This window comes from Equus caballus, chromosome 4 (genome assembly GCF_041296265.1).
Source record: "Equus caballus isolate H_3958 breed thoroughbred chromosome 4, TB-T2T, whole genome shotgun sequence".
NCBI lineage: Eukaryota > Metazoa > Chordata > Mammalia > Perissodactyla > Equidae > Equus > Equus caballus.
The window spans coordinates 96,788,530-96,803,779 of record NC_091687.1 but is presented as its reverse complement, the minus strand read 5'-3'; the positions used below and the strand labels follow the sequence as shown (position 1 = coordinate 96,803,779).

Sequence of the window (15,250 nt, the reverse complement as noted above, 5' to 3'; positions counted from 1 at the left end):
TTCCTCATGGCTACATTGGAAAAGTAAAAGAAACAGATGAACTGGTAATAAAATATTATTTATCAATTTAACGTGATTAATATAAAGTTATTAATGATATTTCACATTCTTTTCATTCTAAATCTTCGAAATCCACTGTGTGTATTTCACGCTCCTACCACATCTCAGTTCGGACGGGTCACATCTCAAGTGCTCAACAGCCACAGCGGCTAGTGGCCTGCCGACTCCCTAAGCCACCCAGCCACGCACCTTCTGCCACATTACCTATTTCATCTTCCTCGCAGCCCTTCCCAGCACTCAAATTCCCTCGTGTGCTTGCACGTCCTGACTGCACCGCACACGTCCCTCAAGGCAACGCCTGGCCCCCGAGCAGGCTCCCCGTAGACGCTGTCCCCGCCTGATGGGCGTCCAGGGGAGGGCCGCGCGCCCAGGGCCCTCCTTCCACCGCCGCGGCCACGGCCGCCGCCCCGCCTCCCCAGGCCCGGCCGGAGGGGGCTCTGAGCCGTGGACGTGACTGGGAGGAGTCTGCCCGCCTCGGCTCGCGCGCTGGCCGCCCAGGCCCGGGCGGCGAGCATGGCGGAGCCCACGGTGTGCTCCTTCCTCACCAAGGTGCTGTGCGCCAACGGCGGCCGCATGTTCCTCCAGGACCTGCGCGGCAACGTGGAGCTGTCGGAGGCGCGGCTGCGGGCGGTGCTGCGCCAGGCCGGGCCCGAGCGCTTCCTGCTGCAGGAGGTGGAGATGCGGGAGGGCCTCTGGGACGCCGAGGCCGAGGCGGCGGCGGGCGCGGCTGGCGCGGGCGGCGGCGGGCCCTCGGCCTGGAGGGTGGTGGCCGTGTCCTCCGTGCGCCTCTGCGCCCGCTACCAGCGCGGCGAGTGCAAGGCCTGCGACCAGCTGCACCTCTGCCGCCGGCACATGCTGGGCAAGTGCCCGAACCGCGACTGCTGGTGAGGCGGCGGCGCGGCGGGCGGGACGCGGCGGCCTCCCGGGGCGGGGGCGCGATCGCCGCGCGGGGCCGCGGGCCTGGCCGGTCCGGCTGCAAGCAGAGCCCCGGGCAATGGGAAGAGGGCCGTGGGGCCGGGCGACCCCCTCCGGCGGGGCGGAAGGGAAGGGCCCTCCGGGTCCTCTGGGGAGGCCTCCTCTGCGCTCCTCGCCCCCGCGCGCCGTGAGGCGGGGGTCGTGTCCATCTGGGTTGCTCACACCTCTCGCCAAAACCTTGCAGCCCCTGCCCCCGGGTCCCGCACAACATGGCCGGGATCAACCAGGACTGGCTTGGGACTTGGGAGTTCATTTACTCCAGTGGGCCTTTCGGGGGCGTTGCAGGTCCTACGAGCCCCGTGGCCTCTTTATTCAGAGATTGCTCCTTCCCACCTAAGACACAATTTTCCAGAAGCGAGGCTGTGCTCTCTCCATGTAGAAAGCCTGATCTAGTTTGACCCCCGGGAAACTGAGGGCGGGATGGTGTGGGGAGGTCGTCGGGGCTGCCTCCTGCCTGCAGTCTTCTTTGGTTTACTCCAGCCCCCAAAGCGAGCTGGGGGCTCTCGCTCTTCTGAGCGGTGGTGGGCTTGGGGGCGAGCAGCTGTTAGGGGTGGAGAAGGCCCGTGCGGGCACCCACAGAACTGGTCAACACCGTCCGTCCAGGCAGCTGGCTGGGGCAGGGGTTTCCTGGGCTCCGAGGCGGCCTCATTTAAATGAAAATGACCCTGGGAGGGGAGTTGTTTCAACCCAGCTTTCTCCTTGTCAGAACTTATTAGGCTGCGGTATCTGTGGTTCATGGAAATTGTTTAACTTCACATGCAAGTGGCAAGTGGCCCTAGGCCAGGAATCTGACCGACTGGCCCTCCTTCGCCTGAGCCTCTGATCAGAGCTTCGTGTTCCCCCAGGTCTACCTGTACCCTCTCCCATGATATCCACACACCGGTCAACATCCAAGTCCTGAAAAACCACGGCCTTTTCGGCCTCAATGAGGCTCAGCTTCGGATCCTGCTTTTGCAGAATGACCCCTGCCTTTTACCAGAGGTGAGTCACCAAAGAGTCACCTGCATATTGCCTGTACCCTGAGAGATGTTGGGGGGAACATGGAAAGTCTACTTGCAGAGGACAGCCTGAGGTGTATAGGGGTGTTATGGAACAGTGCTGATTTTTCTGGAATGTCTATGGTTTTATTGGGCTTTGATACACAGGGAGTGATGGACTTCTGTGGTATAGAAATAATCATGGCTACTGGTTTTTTGAGTGCTTACTGAATGCTAAGCAATTTGTATACCTTAGCTCATTCATAACCTGTGAGTGAGATGTTCTTGTCCCCATTTTACACGTGAGGAAACTGAGGCTCAGATAGATTAAATGACTTGCCCAAGGTCACGGAGTAAATGGCGAATTTGAATTTAGCTCTGTCTGACTATGAAGTCTGTGTTTTGTGAATTGCCTGTGTATGCTTTTGCCTATTTTTCCGTTGAGGCACTTGTCTTTGCCTGTTATTTATAAGATGTCTTTCATAATATAAATCTCTTTTTTGGTCACATTTGTTGCAAGTGTTTTCCCCATTTACTTTTTTGGGGCTTTAGATATTAATTTTAATTGCTTTGAAACAACATGATTTAGTTTCAAATGCTTAAAAAAGTACCCATTATAACAGCTATCTTGGTAAAATTAGCATGTTTGTATCTGTTTAGCTGTACACAAGAAATATATATACATATTTTTTTGGTGAGGAAGATTGTCGCTGAGCTAACATCTGTGCCAATCTTCCTCTATTTTGTGTAGGATGCTGCCACAGCGTGGCTTGATGAGCGGTGTGTAGGTTTGCGCCCAAGATTCAAACCTATGAACTCAGGGCTACCAAAGCAGAGTGTGGGAACTTAACCACTATGCCACCTGGCTGGCCCCACACAAGAATTTTTTTAAAACAAAATAGTTGGACCCCTAAAAGAAGGTATTACAAGAGAGCACAAATGAAAAGTAGAGTTTTCTAATCTAGCACAATGATTCTATCATAGTCATTCTCATTACCGCACAAAATTGGGATTCTCTTCCTGATGTGCATTACAAAACGCCAATTATTATGGCATCAGCTTTGGGGAAAAGAAATCAGCTTTATTTTGTGAGATCAATCTGCCAGGAGACAGGGTTATATGCTCTCAGATCTGTCTCCCTGATCCAGGGCTTGGGGCACAATTTATGGGATGAAGGGCAGGGTGGTCTGAAGTGTGGAGATAATGATCAGAGGTAAGGAGAAGTGAGGAAATTGATGTTCTGTGTGAGCATAGTCAAGCTTCATGCCTCTACGTAGGATGCATGTTCACAAAATGGCGGCATTACCATGATCTGAGGGTGGAGTTTTTAGCTCCATGACGTCAAAAAGTCACTTATCGAGCATTTTCGTAGGCCCCAGTGATGGGTTGGTGGTCTCAACTGGCTTGAACTGGACAAGAGGTGTCAGTTCCTAAAAACCCACTCTTTTTTTTTTTAATATTTTTGTTTTTTTGGGATGTACATCATATTTCAAATTCTAGATACATTACATTGTGTTCACCACCCGAACACTAATTATAGTGCATCCCCTCACATGTGACCCTAATCACCCCTTTTGCCCTCCCCCCTCCCTCCTTCCCCAATGATAACCACCAGTCCAATCTCCAATGCTATGTGTTTTTTTTTTTTGTCGTTTTTATCTTCTACTTATGAGTGAGATCATATGGTATTTGACTTTCTCCCTCTGACTTTTTCACTCAGCATAATACCCTCAAGGTCCATCCATGTTGTCACAAGTGGCTGGATTTCGTCATTTCTTATGGCTGAGTAGTAGTCCATCGTGTATAAATACCACATCTTCTTTATCCATTCGTCCCTTGTTGGGCACCTAGGTTGCTTCCACGTCTTGGCTATTCTGTATAATGCCGCAATGAACATAGGGGTGCAAGTATCTTTATGCCTTTGTGTTTTCAAGTTCTTTGGATAAATACCCAGCAGTGGAATAGCTGGATCATATGTAAAAACCCACTCTTAATTACTCTGTTGATAAGATGAGGTCAGTTAACTGGTCCTGGAGGGCCCGAGGTTATATTCTCAAGTTGCTGGGAGAGGGGTGGAAAAAAGGGAAGGTATTGGGAAAATAGAGGGTAGTTCACGATTGTGGTCTCATTTTAACTCTAAGGAATTTCAGGGTCTAGAAGGGAGGAAAGACAAGGCTGGAGGTATGAGCTGGAGCCTTTGGTTCAGATGGCAGAGGCTGCCGTCAAGGCAGCAGTCTGTACCCAGAAGGCAGCGCTGGAGTCACCCTTAGGAGCCAAGAGCTTTCTTCTTGGCATCCATCTCCTTTCTAATTTCTTCAGGTTTTGAAGCCAGGTGTGGTAGGTCATGGTTATGAGCCAGATACATTCCAGCCATGTTGCCAGAGGTCATCCAAGCAGCAGGTGGAGCAGGTGATGGGCAGGAAGGGAGAGGAGGATGGCAGCGGCTAGGAGGCAGGGTCCATTCCTTCCTCTCTCAGAGGGAAGGGGCAGTGCAACCTCTATTTACCCTTTAGTTTTTATGAATTTTTTTGGCTTATAGAAGTTTCACATTTTTATGTTGTTAATCCTATTGAATCTCTTTCTTTATGCCTTCTCCCCAGTGTTCTACTATACTCCTATACTCCTATACTCCACTTCAGTGTTTTGTGAGCAGCCAATGGGTTGGCTGCACTTAGGACAGGAGCCCACCCCTGGTCCCATCCGCTGGGTCTGGAGGCGTGTGTCATGTGGCACAAAACATGGCCACTTGGACAGCAGGGACCATAGACGAGCACGGTGGATGAGGCACAAATGGTACCTCACATCTCTAGTGTGAAAATGCCTAATGACCCCTTTTTACCACTCTCCTCAAGATACAGTACATAATACAGATGTAGTACACAATAAAAAATCAATAAGGGACGAATATTGTGATTTATAGTAAGAAATCTATATTTGGTCTTCATCCCTTTTCCTGGCACAGAGCCCCTCAAACCCTTGGAATTTCCTAAGTGTTGAGAGTGATGCAGGTTTTTGAAAAGCCCCTCGGTCACTTAAGGATGGGGGCTGGTTGCCAGGAGAACCAGCCATGTGATCAGCGGGTTGGGACTCTCAGTCCCACCCCCACCTCCTAGGAGGGGAGGGAGGAGTTACCAGTGGCCAATGATTTAACCAGTCCTGCCTACGTAATGAAGCCTCTGTAAAAACCCAAAAGGGAGAGTGGAATCTCCGTGCTGCTCTCACTTACCTTCCCCATGCATCTCTTCCATCTGGCTGTTCCTGAGTTATATCCTTTTATAATAAACTGATATTCTGGTAAGTAAAAATGTTCCTCTGAGTTCTGTGACCTTTCTAGCAAATTAATTGAACCCAAAGAGGGGGTCCTAGGAACTTCCGATCTATAGCCAGTAGGTCAGAGGCATAGGTGACAACCTGGACTTGGGATTGACGTTTGAAGTAGGTGCAGTCTTGTGGGACTGAGCCCTTAACCTGTGGGATCTAGTATTTATACTATCCTGGAGATAGACCTGGAGATAGTGTCAGAATTATTAAATTTGTGGGACACCCGGTCAGTATGAGAATTGCTGGGTAGTGTTGGAAAACACACACATTGGAAATATGAAAATGCTGTAGTGATATATTTGAAAACTTACATGAAATGGACAAATTTCTAGAAAAATATAACTCATCAAAATTGATTCGAGAAGAAATAGAAAGCCAGAATAGTTTTTTGAAAATAAAGCACTAAAATAAAACTTTTGAAAACCCAAAAAACCAGAGTATTAGTTAAAAGTCTTCTACAAGAAAATGTTAGGGGGCCGGCCCCGTGGCTGAGTGGTTAAGTTCGCACGCTCTGCTTTGGCGGCCCAGGGTTTTGCTGGTTTGGATCCTGGGCGCGGACATGGCACCACTCATCAAGCCATACTGAGGCGGCGTCCCACATGCCACAACTAGAAGGACTCACAACTAAAAATATACAACTATGAACCGGGGGGCTTTGGGGAGAAAAAGGAAAAATAAAATCTTTAAAAGAAAAAAAAGAAAACATTAGGCTCATAGTTTTACCATTCAGCTCTAACAAATCTTTAAGAATAGATGATTCTGGGGCTGGCCCCGTGGCCGAGTGGTTGAGTTCGCGCGCTCCGCAGCAGGCGGCCCAGTGTTTCGTTGGTTCGAATCCTGGGCGCGGACATGGCACTGCTCATCAGACCACGCTGAGGCAGCGTCCCACATGCCGCAACTAGAAGAACCCACAACGAAGAATACACAACTATGTACCGGGGGGCTTTGGGGAGAAAAAGGAAAAAATAAAATCTTTAAAAAAAAAAAAAAAAAAAAAAAAGAATAGATGATTCTGATTTTGGGGTTAGGTCTAGGATCTCTTTTCCTTGATCTCCTGTACATTCTTCACATATTATCACACTGTTGAATTAAAGTGGTGTGCATTTTAATATATGATGGTACAAGTCTATGCCCATTATTCTTCTTTTTCCATTTTTTTCTTTAATCAATTCTCACTTGTTTCCTTTTTCAGATAAGTTTTAGAGTCATTTAAGTTCCTAAAACTGTTTTATAGGAATTCTTTGGGGGAGATAGGAATTGCTCTAATACTATGAGTTCATTTTAGAAAAGTGGCATCACAGTTATAGGTAGGATACCATTTTGTTTTAAACCAGGTCATCTGTTTCCAGTAGAACTTCCCATGCTTTAGGTTTGACTGATTGCATTCCTCTAATATCATTGAACAAGTTCCTCTACCCCCTGAGTTTACTATAAATTGATAGTTAAATCTGGAGGATTGACTGGGTTTAGGTTTGATTTTTGTAGCAAGAATTTTTTGTACGTGTGGTGCATTGTTAGGGCAAGTCCCCGCTTGCCTGGGACTGAGGGGTTTCCAGCGATGTCAGACCTTCCTGCTAAAACCTGGACAGTTGTGTTTCCTAATGTGTCCCATCAGGAGGTACGCAATGTTGGGTTATCTTTTTCTGTGCGAGGTTAAGATTGATTCGTGGTTTTAGGGTTGACAGGCTGATCCATCATTGTGAAGTTCCCCATCCGGAGGCGCTTGGTTTGCCTGGGACAGACCCGGTTTACATTAGTTGTCCCAATGTGTTATTAATACTGCTCCCTGAAAAATGTCCTTGTCTGGATGATAAGTTATCTGCTCGCGCTGCCTGTCTGGATTGGTTTCCCTGGAAGCAGAGCCTGACTTGGGGATTTAGGTGCCTGTGATTTATTGAAGTTGGGCTCCTCGGGAAAATTCTGTGAGGTGTAAAAGACCGAAGCAGGATACAGGGAAGGGAAAGCTACAAGCAGGGTAAAAAGTCTGACCTTGACTTGATTCTTCGCAAGGTTCTGGAGCAGAAATTACACTGAAGAATTGTTCTGGCCTTGAGGCAAGGGGGCCAGCCTTTTGTACCTGCCTAGAATTCACTCACTGGCTACAGGATGTGGGTGAAGAGGCCGGGTCAACTGAGGGTCGAGATCAGAGAGGAGCAGCCTGTGCCTCAGTGGAGCTGGGGGAGGTCCGGATGGGGGTACCATTACAGTACCCATCTGCCTTTCATCCACTGATTTTAACAGCCATTCATGACGAGAAGTTGCCATTTAGAGAATCTATCATTTATTGGCTTAAGAGATACAGTGAAAACGACTGTTTTAAGTGTTGCCTCATTGCTCTACCAGGTCTGTTTACTCTACAACAAAGGTGAAGCGTTGTATGGTTACTGCAACCTCAAGGATAAATGCAACAAGTTCCACGTGTGCAAGTCCTTCGTCAGGGGGGAGTGCAGACTTCAGAAGTGCACACGGTCCCATCAGCTCATTCATGCTGCGGCCCTGAAGCTGCTGCAGGACCAGGGTCTGAATATCCCGAGTGTCGTTAACTTTCAGATAATCTCCACCTACAGGCACATGAAGCTGCACAAGATGCTCGAAAATAAAGGTGAGTGGATCAGAGGGAGATAAAGCATTGTCAACGATGCAGTTTTGACCTGAAAGTGAGTCTGGGGAGAAAGCACTTCATAGGTTAAGTGCTGCTCTGTCTTTGGGGAAGCTTACTTAGGACGTTGAACATTTTGTGGTATGGAACTGTGATTCTAACACAAGGAAGGAAGGGATGGGGTTTATTTTCAGTGCTGCCAGCCACAGGCTTCTGCCCCAGTGTTTGAGCAGTGTAGCTCCTCAGTAAGCACCAGTCAGGGAGGAGGTAGTTTCGTTAGGGAAAAAGAGGAGGGAGGTGGGCCAGTGACTAGGAAAGAAAGGATAATGCAGGGAGGGCTTTCTTGTATTAAATCAAATTAAAGTTTTATCTTTTTTAATTTTTAGGAAATTTTAACCACATTACAGAAATATTTGGAAAATAGAGAGTAGAAATAAAAATTGCACATGACTCCACTCTCTCTAATCCACAGTAATTGTTACCATTTAGTTGCAGGCTCTTCAGTCCTCTTACTATACAAATACTAGTCCAGTTGTGGTCAAAGCATGCATCAGTTTAGCGTCTTAAATTTTCACTTTATCTAACATCGCAAATATCTTCCCATATTGCTGTGTAGTCTGTCATTTCTTAAGGTCTACAAAGTGTGGTTTGGTGTTCCTTTAATTCTAATGCATTCAGGTTACTTGTTAGATTTGCTTTCAGTGGGTTGTGGGCTTAGGAGAATTGCTGATGGGAAAGCCAAATCACCAAAGTCAGGGTCTCTAAGCTTTTAAGATGGATTTTCTCATGTTGGGATGGTAGTGGCTGACTTTATGAGCAGGTGGTTTGAAAAGAGGCAGGGCTCTAGGGAACCCTGTGTGGTGGCAGACACCTTCTACATTGTGCTATGTATGAGGTCTGTCATTATCTTCCTCTGGTCTTATTTAGTGGGTCTCTCCCATGAAATAGTGTCTTTCTGCTTCTGTTGAAATACATAGATAGATACTTTTTTTTTTTAATCCAGAAGACGCAAATGCTTCAAATCAAGAGTGTTGAGAGTTTTGTCTGAGATTTGATTAGCTGGGCTGATGTTCCCCAAATAAAATGAAATTTAGAGTGATAAAAGTGGTGTCTTAGGAAAGCTCGTCTCTTTGCTCATCTTTTTAGATAATTCAACTGCTTCTGCCGAGCATTCACAGGGCGTTGAGAAACAAGGAGTACACGTAGCTGGGGCTGCAGGAGCCAGTCCTCCTGTTTCTGTCCCTGCTCAGTCAGCCAAGAAGTCGTGCGCAGGTAAACCTTAAAGGATGGCAGTGAAATGAGAAGAAGCTTGTCCAGTTGGAAGGTCTGAAAACAAAGCTTCTGTTGAGCTTTAATTTGTAACCATTTATTCATTTAATTGTTTATTAATAGTGGCCTGGATAAAACCTACCTCCCAGGTTGTTGTGAGAATTAAAGAAGATGGAAAAGGAGAAAATGTCAGATTGGGAGGATAAAATTGGGAATGGGAGGTTGGGGATGAGGTTGGACATTGTGCAGGCAAAGAGGGGGTAAAACCTGAGTGTGCGTGGGGTCAGCCCAGGGCTGACCCTGGAGACGGCGTCTCTGCCTGCAGCCCCCAGAGCTTTCCCCAGGTTGCCTGGCCGGAGCTCTGAAGGGAGTAGGTTTCTGCTGCTTGTGTGACCCAGCCAAGTGTTTTTCCACATATACACACATTTTACCTTCACACACACATTTATGCATTTACACAAATGTATTTATAGAGTGCGTACACTTTATACTCTTTATTTTTTTTACTTGTTATTCCATAAGTGTCTTTCTACTTTGTTCACATTGATCATGCATGATCGTTTTTATGCACAGATACACTAATATAGCCTAGTTTACTTAACTGTTTCCCTTATTTGGGGATATTTTGCTTCTTTCTAACGAATTTTGAATATAACTCTTTTCTTAAAATCCACACAATATTGAATTTTTAAAGTTATTCTTTACTTTTGCTTAGCTTTAGTTGCTAAATGATAGCATCTTTTGGTTTGCATTTCTTTACATATATGTACAAGTAAATATTTTTCCGTGTGTCTGCCTTCCGTATGTATTTCGTGCATTTTGTCCATGCCCTTTAATTACTGGAGCCCTCCCCTGCAGATGTGGGATGACTTTTAATTAGGCTCCTTGATTTTCATGAAAGGATGTCATCTGTGCTGTGCTCATGTGATAGCTAACTCTTGTGGATGTGGATCCATCCTCACCCATCACCACAGAGTATATAACTTCCAGGTGCTCACCAGAGATTTCTACCTCATTCTGTTGACACTCTTATCTCTTATTAAGCTTTTACCGAAGCCCAAATTGCTATAGTTTGAAGGATGTGTAGTTTGTCCATTCCTCTGCCTTGTATCTGTTCTTTCTGTGGATCAGGATGGACCATCAGAAATCTATATACCTCACCCATTTCGTGTTGACTCTCTCCTTCCTCCCTTCTGTCTGCCCCGACCCGCCCAGCTGTCTTCATCAGATTGTACTGAGATGTTTGGTTCTTTGTTTTTGTCAAGGGGTACCACAGAGAAGCAGCTTTATGAAATCCTTTCCTGTGTTTGCTGTAGCAGTATTCCCCAGTGTCATTGTGTAGTGTTTTTAAAAAGATTTTACCTGTTCTGCAGGAACATAACATTTGAGAAATAGGGACAAGGTAGCGAGTTTTTCGTAAAGCTAAATTTATTTAACTTAGAAAATTTTTTTATCAAAAATACTGTCTTGTCTATTGTGCAGAAATGTCCTGTTTAAAGTGAGAAATTGCTATGCTTTCTCCTAATGGACGATAATGGAGTCACGCAACTTATGTTAATCTTTTCACTTTGATTGTCAACAACACTTTCTGAAAGCCCTTGTGTTCTGCACATCTGGTTTCTTTTTTCTTAGTTCTGATTTCTCCTGGTGCTAAGTTTTTTAAGAATTGTTTTTACATTTTATTATTATTTGCATTATATCCTTTTATGATGTATATTTTTGTTGTAAGCCACCTGAAGTCCTTAATGGCAATAGTGTCATGTGTAAATGCATACCTCTCCCATTAAGAGACTTGGTGGAATTTTACCTTATTGTGTACTTTTTATATATTTTATAATTATGATTTTATATATGAAGTTATTGACCCTCTCTAATCTTTGTTGCAACATTTTATTCAGTTCTATAATATTCCATTTTGATCTTAGTTCTGTTGGTATTCATTCTATAAAGGTCTTTTATATAACCATCCCTGTCTCTCGTCTTTTTCCCTGATGATTCAGCTGTTAGGAGTCGTCCCATTAGAGCTGGAGAGAGGTTTTCTTTGGCAGTTTATTGGGGCTTGTGAGATGAAGCTGCACGTCCGTAGGGTCCACAAATCCAACATACCCTCAACTCAGAGATTAACTTTCCTCCAGATTTGTTCCTCCTTTCGTTTCTTTCTTTTGGCATGTTACCACCTATGACTTAAGCCAAAAACCTACAAACTGTCCTATACTCTTCTTTCTTCTTCTTCCCTGTGTCAAACTGGTTACCCAGTGTTGGAGATTTTTTCCCCCTCAAAAATCTCTCGAATTTGTATGCTTTTCTGCCCCTTTCTTTCCGTCTGATACACACAGCCTTGTTTCACACCTCCGCCACCTCTTGCATTTATTTCACAGATGCGTAACTCGGTGATTTTCAAGTCATCTTGCAAGGGTTTTTTGTAGAAGCTGCTAGGGGGCCCCCTGCTCCACTTCAGTGCTGGTAGCCCCCTTTTAATTTGTAACATAGTAGGTAGGCTTTTGTGCATTTCATTGATCTCCTAACCCCCTCCCCCGCCCCCCCTGCTCTCCCTCTGCTTTCCGACCTGCTGCCTGGTTGATCTTTTGAAATGCAAACCTAATCATACTGCTTTTTCGACCATAACCTTCATTGGTCCCCGTCACGTGGAGTAGGAGTCATAAACTCAGATGCCTCCAGCGACCAGAAAGGTGAGTTAAATGGATGAAGTGAGCTGACTGTAAGAGGAATGGGGGAAGAGAGCAAGTGCTTTGGCAAACTGTCCTGTCTAAAAGAGGCAACTACCTCTTGTTTCCATGTGAGAATGTGGGCCCGTATTGTCCATATCATCCCATTTGTCAAAAGAAGCCAGAAATCCAGATTTTTATGAGAAATTTTCTGACTTTTAAATATTGACTCTTGTTTTTAAAAGATTTTATTTTTCCTTCTTCTCCCCAAAGTCCCCCAGTATATAGTTATATATTTTTAGCTGTGGGTCCTTCTAGTTGTGGCATGTGTACGCTGTCTCAGCGTGGCCCGATGAGCAGTGCGAGGTCTCCTCCCACCATCCAATCCAGCGAAACCCTGGGTCAGTGCAGCAGAGGGCGCGAACTTAACCACTCGGCCACGGGGCCGGCCCTAAATATTGACTCTTAATTGAGTTTTTAAAATGCAGACCAATATTGTGTGTCCGACCTACCTGCAATTTCTGGAATGCGCCATTTTATCTGCGACTCTGTGTTTGTAACGATGCTCCTTCCGAGTGCCCCTCCCTCCTTCCTCCTGCCTCACGCCTCACAGCCTGGCAGAGTGAGATTTGAAATGCCCATGTAGCCTTTCCTGAGCCCAAGAGAGGCGGCTCTCGGCGCTCGCGAAGCTCCAGCATAGCACTTACCGCAGTGCATTTCAGCGCTTTGTGCTTTTATTCCCTAGCTTTGAGCAAAAGCATTGATTAGTCTTCTTGGTAATTCTAACTCTTGGTAGTTAAATATTTTTTGCCATATAATAAATTAAACTCTGCATTCGAATCCATTAAATCAATATATTGGTCTTCATTGTTGTTTTTTTCTCCCCACACGTGTATATTTTTAATAGTCAAAAAAATCTTTTTTCCCCTAAGGAATGTGTTATATAAGGCAAACATATTTTTGGTGCTTCAGTTTGAATTGTCTAGGTCTAAAATTAACTTTTTAAGACTTATGTTCATGATACCAATTCTTTCTATCAAGGAATTGAGTCTCCATTATTGATACTTCTTGATTTCTTTCATTATAATTTGGTCTTGCTTTTGTCTGGGTCTTATATATCCCTTGTATAAATTCTTTCTTGGCTAAATGTGTCTGTATTGATACTCAGTATGGGACTCTCTATCATTAGAATGCTATTCATTTTTTAAGTATTTGTTTTTGGGTGACTTGTCTTTGTTCTAACAGTGTTAGATGGCCTATTTGTTTTTTCTAAATGTAAAATCATAGCTGCAAAAATATTGGTCTTTTCTTATGTATTTCTGTTTTGTTTTTGTGTTAAATAAAATTGTGATAAAAAGATATTTTTTGATATTTCTTCATTAAATATGAAGTTAATTGTTGGCTTGAAACAAATGTTCTCTGTTTAATAAGGAAATAACATCTCCTATTGTTTCTTAGAAGCTTTTAATAGGAATTGGTCTCTTTTCATATAATCACAATTTTATCATTTGTTACCTAAAATTATATTGGTTTTCATGATGTTAAAACATCCTTAAATTCTGAGTTAACTCTACTTGATTATGGCATATGTTCTTTTAATGTATTTTTTCCTATTTGTACCTATTATAACTATATACATCTATATATTCATAAATAAAATTCATTTATATGTTATGTGCGTATGTAGTAGTTTCTTTTTATTTTTGTTGCTATATGCTCAAAATATAAATTTTATTCTAAGTGCCGTTTTGAGTTTTTGTAAATTGATTTGTAATGTCATTATTATTTTTATTTTTTCCAGCTTTATTGAGGTGTAATTGATGTATACTATTGTGTAAGTTTAAAGTGCACAAGGTAATAATTTGACACTTACATTTACTGTGAAATGATTACCACAGTAAGGTTAGTGAACACGTCCATCACCTCACATTCATTATTATTTTAGAAATAGTGTATTACTGTATCTTGAATTACTCTATTGTTATTTTAGAATATTTTTACAAAAGATTTTTTTGGAAAATATAGTAATTAATCATTGTGGAAATTTTGGAGAATACAGAAATGTATTAAGGAGGAAGTAATAATCACCCATAGTACCACTGTGGAGAGACATTTACTGCTACTACTTTAGGATATTTTTTTTTGGTCTTTTCATGCACATATTCTTCTGTATTGAGGATAGACTATAACCACAATTTCATATTATGCCATTTTGGATTGATATTATTTTGTAAGCATTTTCTGACGTAAGTGAAAGCATTTGCAGGTATATTTGATGGCTGTATTGTATTTTTTATATACCATTTATTTAATCATAGTCCTATTGTTGGTATTCATTGTTTGCTACATTTTAGTACATATATCTTTGCATTCTGATTATTTTCTTAGAAATAGACTTTTAGACATGAATACACTGTGCGAGGAGATATGAATATTTTAAAGACTCAAAAGTATTTCAAAATTGTTTTCTAGACCGGTTATACCAGTTTACATTCCTCAGCAGCATGGGAGTTGCTCATCTCAGTACACCTTCAACAGCGTGTGTTACAAACACATTCTGATGAAAGACAGAATACACTTCGTTTCCTAAGGGGTTCTTCTGGGCAGATAGAAAAATACATTTGTATCAATTGTACATTGAAGGCTATGTTTTAATCTATTTATTCTGCAATAACAATTAAGCTTTGTGCAATTTCTGATGTTTTGTCTTTACTGAGATTTTCTTTTTGCTTTACATTTGCATGGTCAGTTTTTTTGTGAACTGATCAGGCATTCATCTTATACAGGTCCTATTTTATTCTCGTGGTTCCTCATAGGCACTGACTCTCAGATAGTTTCTCCCAGATGAATTTTTGTTTCATTCAAACAGGGACTGCCTCCCTCTAGTATATGTAGCAAGCTCTCAGTTCAGGGAAGACGTGTCCACTAACCTGCGTTGACTGTAACAGCTTCCAAAGTCTGGAGAGGCCACTCTGACCAAGGAAAACTTGGAAATGCCTCAGATGAACCTTCCTTTGGCTCATACCCTTCTATATGTCCATAAAACCAAGCCAGAAAACACAGGCAGATGCTCTCATGAGGCATTTTCCTTATCTCTTGGCTTCACATGTTCACATTTCCCCCCTGGCCTCTCTAGGAGTTGGGGTTCCTAACTTCTCAATCTTGCTTTCTGGGACAGTGTCCAGCTTGGCTTCTTTTAGTCCCTACATCTCCAGCCTTAAGCCCCTGCACCCACTCCAGTCCTGTTTCTCACACCTAGCCTACCAGGTGAGATGGCAGGGGATTAGACATTTTGCCAGGTGACTGCATTCCTGGGCTCCCCATCACTGACCTAGCTGGCTGAGAGAGCTCCTGCACTTGAGAACAAGGCACAGTGACAGGGG

At 43.7% G+C, this 15,250-nt stretch overlaps 1 protein-coding gene and 1 pseudogene across 3 annotated transcripts in view; one reads left to right on the top strand and one right to left on the bottom strand.

Moving 5' to 3' along the window:
* The first annotated feature begins 362 nt into the window (after positions 1–362).
* ZC3HAV1L (ZC3HAV1 like) overlaps positions 363–15,250 on the top strand; it is a 37,446-nt gene continuing 22,558 nt past the window's right edge. The window contains exons 1-4 of one of the 3 annotated variants that reach the window (XM_023639787.2): positions 363–944; positions 1,881–2,016; positions 7,677–7,935; positions 9,079–13,388. In XM_023639787.2, coding sequence (XP_023495555.1) covers positions 574–944; positions 1,881–2,016; positions 7,677–7,935; positions 9,079–9,215 — 903 coding nt within the window. In that variant the 5' untranslated portion in view covers positions 363–573 and the 3' untranslated portion in view covers positions 9,216–13,388. Of the gene's footprint in view, positions 945–1,880; positions 2,017–7,676; positions 7,936–9,078; positions 13,389–15,250 lie in introns of those variants that run through there. The other 2 variants (XM_070265995.1, XM_070265996.1) reach the window with 2 other exon arrangements.
* On the bottom strand, positions 4,279–5,251 carry LOC111773304 (short transmembrane mitochondrial protein 1-like; annotated as a pseudogene).